The sequence below is a fragment of the Sesamum indicum genome, linkage group LG15 (assembly GCF_000512975.1).
Source record: "Sesamum indicum cultivar Zhongzhi No. 13 linkage group LG15, S_indicum_v1.0, whole genome shotgun sequence".
In the NCBI taxonomy this organism is placed as follows: Eukaryota; Viridiplantae; Streptophyta; class Magnoliopsida; order Lamiales; family Pedaliaceae; genus Sesamum; species Sesamum indicum.
In genome coordinates, this window is record NC_026159.1 from 7,488,735 (window position 1) to 7,494,639 (window position 5,905).

A 5,905-nucleotide genomic window follows, 5' to 3' on the forward strand; every position below is an offset into this window, starting at 1 on the left:
TTATTTCAGTTAACATTTTACAACCAACAGAATATTTATACCACCACATTTACCTTGGCATGAGTGATCTGATTGAGGGAAACGAAAATAGGCAGCAAAGAATCTTACTCTAATATTTATAAGACTCAAACAACATAATTCCTGCTCTTCAGTCCAAATAATGCTGGATTTATGATGGATGTGTTGATGATGTTTATGTTTTGTGATGGATGAATTTGTTATGTTTGTATTTCGTTGGAGGCGTGTCTTTGTGGGGGTCACTTTGTTTTTCCTTTTTTTTTTGGCCAAATGTTTTGGGACAACTCTCAGAGGATTTGATTAGAAGAATGTCTATACTTCAAAGGCCTCTACACCTTCTAGATCTTTTTTATTCTTTCATTCTGTTCATGTTGATGTTTATCAGGTGTACACACAATTAATTTATATGTTCTTGTTAGTGCATGTTCAAGTAACTATGATATGGTTGTGTGTCTAAGGGGTGGCTTGGTGAGGTTTTTATAGCTGAGGGCATTAGTGATATTTTAACTAATAGCGGTTTGTATTAACCTTTGGAAATAGTGATGGATGTATATTAATATTTATAATTTTGAAAATGTGGCTTTACAAGATAATATAACATATGTTGTTTTCGCGATGATGAAATTAGATGAGGCAATGTATGGCGCTTATTCCTATTGTGATTATTATATTAAGTACAGCCTCTGAGAATTATCTTGTAAGTTGGCACAACATATAAGTAAGGAGTGTTACTAGGTTTATTGCTTATAACTTGTAGGGTACCAGTACAGCAATCTGTTGTGATTTGTTGATGTAGAAATCATTGCAGCCATTTCTTTATCCACATTGCTTTTGCAAACAGTTCTCTACCTGTTTCTTCAAATCCACAACATCCCATAAAAGGGGTTGCTTGAATAGGATATTTTTATGTGATGGATACAACAATGTTGTATCACTTCATATATGTAGAATGATAACCACCAAAATCAATTATTCTTCCTACCTAGACAGCTACAGTTCCAACCCCCTTTAACTCTATATATGTAACATTTAGAATCTGACAAGCTTCAAAGCATTAGAAAGGGTATTTTGGTCAATAAAAGATGGGGATTGCTTGGTGGCCGACAAAATTTAGAGTTCACTTAAATATTTTGTCAAAATCAGCATCTAATGTCCAAAATTTTGTGATGCAATTGTAAAAACAGAGCGTTTTCGTGAAGGGTATAGGTGTAATTTTCAAGTTCCAGGGGGACACTATAATTACACAATTTTGGAGGGGTATAGGTGTAATTAGTATTTTTTTAATCATGTACTCGGGGGAGGGAGAGAAAGGGTGGAGGGCTAATTTTTCTTCTAAGTTCTTTGATATCTATCATACTTTAAAATTTCATGAAATACTTTTCAAAACATCTGAATTCTGTTTCCTTTCGCTTGAACATGGTTATCCTCTTTATGTTTGTGTGCCTTTGTGTGTCTCTGTTCATTATATTTACTCCATTTAATTATGGTTACATCAAATAACATAATAACAGTGCCAGCATATGTCAAATTTTACATATATATTGATGCATTTGTTAGAAAATCATCAAGTAGGATATTTGAAGTAGGTAAGCTTATTGAAAGAAGTTAAATAAGCCCATAGTAAAAGGGAGGGACCAAAAGCTGAATATTGATGTTACTGCGCTGTAGCATGAATAAAAAGTTGTTTTGCTCTATACTAATATTTGCACATTTTACTCTAGCTGATCCATATACCTGATGCAGAGACAATTGTCTTCTGTTGTTTGCAATTTTGTTTTGCTATAAAGCGACGCCAAGGAAATAAGTATGTCCGTTATGTATGGACATCTAATGGTTTCCCAGCTTTTAAAAGCTTAACGTTGGTTAAAGCATACCTTAAAGGTACCGTTAGTTAGGCTAATAAATTAATGTACCGGGCATGTTTAAGTTCTGTAATTATATTGATAATATCTATGAAACTAAGAACCCCAGTGCCAAACGGGAAAGAAGATTCTTATTTTCTGAAATTCTGTTATATTCAGGAAATCTCGGGTTTGCCGACTTCCTTGAAAAAGGCCTCATCCCAAGCAGCCGCCTCTCCTGATGTGATGGGAGAATCTTCGAGCTCAGGGACTGCAAGACTTGATAAGGCAGACAGTTTTAGAGCACTCTAAGAAAACATTATAATCGTGCGTTGATTGACTCCTGCTTCATATATTTTGTGCATAACATATTTAATATTGCGTTAAAGGCTCTTCAACCCACTTTGGAAGATTGTTATCCTGGAGCATAAATATTAGATGATACAAATAATTAGCATTCATGTTTTGCTATGTGATTCCAGCCATGTTACGATTAACGTATTTATTCCAACGAACGTATCTGCAACATTTTAAAAGTGAGTTTTGGTGTATGGGACTTGTATATATGCAGGATCACTCCTGTGTTTTCAAGTTACGGTATGATTGGTTTGGCAATACAAATACATGGTTCTGATATTCATCGTATCAGCTAGTTATTTAAGTGACTTCTCAAGCTACACTTCCATAAAAGTTCGATAACTGCTGTTTGTACTTGCATACTACCGGTTTGTGTTCGTCTCTCACATAGTGTTCTCACTTGATTGCGATAACAACTCCCCCTTTTCCTCGTCACTTTCTTTGTTATATTCTCTCTTCTTCATTCTTCCATCCTTTTTCTTTTTTCCATCAGAACAAATACCACTACTGGAAGTGTTTGAAAGGGGGAAAGGGTGTTGGAAGGCCAATCATGGCTTGGGACGGCTCGGTAGGTGCACCATGACCATAGCATACCACCATTGTTAATTCACTCAAGTCCCATCAGGTCTTATAAGTTCGGTCAATCTTGTTTTGATAAGTGTTGTTCACGTAAATAAGGTTGTTGTCCATGTTACAGGAAATGGAAACTTACAGTTATCATCTGTGTGGTTTGTTATAATTATCAATACCACATTGTTGTTTAAAAAATTACTAATATTTTTTTAACATTAGTTGCCGTTAAGCACCTGTCAGAATTTTGTAGTGAATTGAGAAAATGAAACGAAAAAACTGAAACCTTTCTTCTTCTTTATTTTTCCCTTTTTTTTTTTTGTTTTAGTGATGATTCTAAGTGAATTATAATGTTTATATAGTTATGTGGTTAACAAAAATGACTATTTCAAGGCCCTTCCAATCGATGCACTATTTCTCATTTGAGTCAATAATAACAAATCAAACACCAATAGTTATCCTATTTGATGGATGTGATCCAATGAATTATGGCCCAATAATGAATTAAAAGACCCAACACTTTATCTTTTGACCCCAATCCTTGTAAAAAAGGAAGTCTACCTCGAAGCGCCCAATGTTTGCGGCCCAAATGCCAAACAGGCAGTCGTAGTCTCACTAACACGTCATCCTCTTATTCACGTGGCATGCATTCAGGCTTCTCACCTATGCCCCTTTCTTGACCAACTTGAAACACGCGTGGCAAGAGGGCTTCCCTCAAGAACCTGGACCTTGCACAACAGACTCCTGACAGACTGGGGGTCCCCTTCCATCTCAGACTCTCCCTCACTTAAATAATGGCCCTAACAACATGATTTCTAAAAAATGGGATTTGATCAAGCTCTATCCTAACTAATTCTATCTATTTTCCACAGGAATAGGGGGCACTATTAGTTCCATGGCTGAGGAGGATATCCTTCTATAAATAAGGGATTCACCCCCAGGCAGAGGGACGCTTTCATGCTATAGAAATTTGGCTGCTACTTTGCCACGCTTCTACTGCACTCATATACACGATTCATTCCTATTTTTTCATCATTATATCCCCATTCTTTCAATGCTTTTCATTATTCTAAATTATTATTCTTCAAATCCAATACTAATTTGAGCGTCGGAGTGCTAACACTTTGTTTTGCAGGTATGTTTCTTTCGAATTCTGCTCTAACCAATATAGGCCCAACGCCTAAGTTGAAGATCGCTGGACTCATGCTAAAACAGCACGCATCACTATTGAATGTTGTTATATTCATAATGTGAGTTTGATCTTTTGTCAAGACATTTAGCTAAATTAAATATACATTATGATCTGTGTGTTAATTCTTGCGTGGTTAGTCTTCATATATTAGTAACAATAATTCGGGCAATTGGACCTTAATGAAGGCGCAATCCTCTAACAGATTTACCAACCTTATTTTCCCAATTATGTATACAAAATTCAAGCGCTAAAAAAGCATATAAAAACAACTTTATGTAGATTTAAGATTTTATGCAAAAGAGTTCCATTGATTCTAAAGTAGAAAATGCAACTATCCTTAAACCCTTTGTGTTTTTTTTCTTTTTTTAATCTCTCCTTTTTCTTTTCCTTTTCCTTTTGGGGTGTCTTAAATACATCAAGGGTGAAATAGAAAGTTCATTACAATAAAAAATAGGGTTAATTACACTCTCTTATTTTAAGATTTGATATAATTACACGTAAATCTTATATTATTTGAAAAATTACATCTAGCACCCCTAAGATTTGCTTTCGTCTAACAAATAAATTTCTCCGTTAGTCAAAATTCACCAAAATTTACTGATATTAACAAAAAAAACTGAATAAAAATTGATATTTACCCTTGGTTGATTTATTGCAAGTCAAATATTTTTTTTCTATTAAACTATCCTTGTAACGATAAAGATATACCTCCTTTCATGCATTAATGCGCAGAAACGTATGAGGGCAATTTGAGCATAAAAATATTTATTTGACCTGCAATAAATAAATAATAAGTGACGTAAAAATATATTTTTTTTTTCATCTTTTTGTTAATATAAATAAATTCGGTGAATTTTGATTAATGGAGGAATTTATTTATTAGACGGAAGCAAACATCAGAAGTGCTATATGTAATTTTCTAAACTATAGAGAGCCTACGTGTAATCATATCAAACTTAGGGGAGGAGAGTGTAATTATTCCTAAAAAACAATAGAATATAGACACTCTTGAGGTTAGGCCAAAATACATAAATGCCCTCTATGTTTTATAAAATTACAATTAGACCATTTGAGGTCATAGTTGCAATTACAACCCCTATTTAAATACAAAGCTTATGCAAACATCCCCTGAAAAATATTACACTAACACCCCTCAAGGGGTATAATTGTAATTTTATAAAAGATATGAAGTATTTGTACAATTTGACATAATCTCAGGGAGTATCAATATAATTTATCCAAATTATATTAGTAAAAAATATTAAGTAATAATTTTAAGTTAACTATTATTAAAAATATTTACTAAGTGAAAATAATTTTAATATTTTTATAATATAATTATTATTGTTAGAAATTATAAATTAAGCTATTATTATACACAATTAATAACATATTTATAGTGACAATTAAATAAAAATATAAATATAATGGTGATTACTGTTTCTTTATCACTATTACTTTTTTCTTTGGTCACTATGTTATCATCGTACATAGATGACAATATTTATTTAAATATAATTAATATTAAAATTTATGAGATTTTTATAGTGAAATAATAAAACTTCTTATCACGTAATACATACAGTTAATAACATTTTTAATATCATACTTAAATATTTGATGCCAAAAATTTTTTTAGTGAATTGTATAATATTTGTAGTAATAAATGGAAAAAAATACAAAAAAATATAGGGTATTAATTACAGTCATGAAGGAAATATATTAAACAATAATGGTTAAGATATAAAAAAATAGTGTATTAATTGTAGTCATAAACGAAAATAATAAAAAATAAGGGGGGTGGATATGGAAATAATCCTTTCTTAACTCCGTTAATTAAAAAACCACGGAAAAAAGAGCACAACGGCTAGTTGTGAAACGGTAAACTCCAACGGTCAGATATTTCAAAAGTCCTCTCAGCGACTGT

The 5,905-nt window shown here is 32.5% G+C and overlaps 1 protein-coding gene across 1 annotated transcript in view; it reads left to right on the forward strand.

Annotated features, from left to right (window-relative positions):
- The window catches only part of LOC105178170, a 4,033-nt gene extending 1,538 nt beyond the window's left edge, over positions 1-2,495 (forward strand). Inside the window, exon 3 of the mRNA XM_011101569.2 lies at positions 2,040-2,495. Coding sequence (XP_011099871.1) covers positions 2,040-2,171 — 132 coding nt within the window. The 3' untranslated portion in view covers positions 2,172-2,495. The remainder of the gene's footprint in view (positions 1-2,039) is intronic.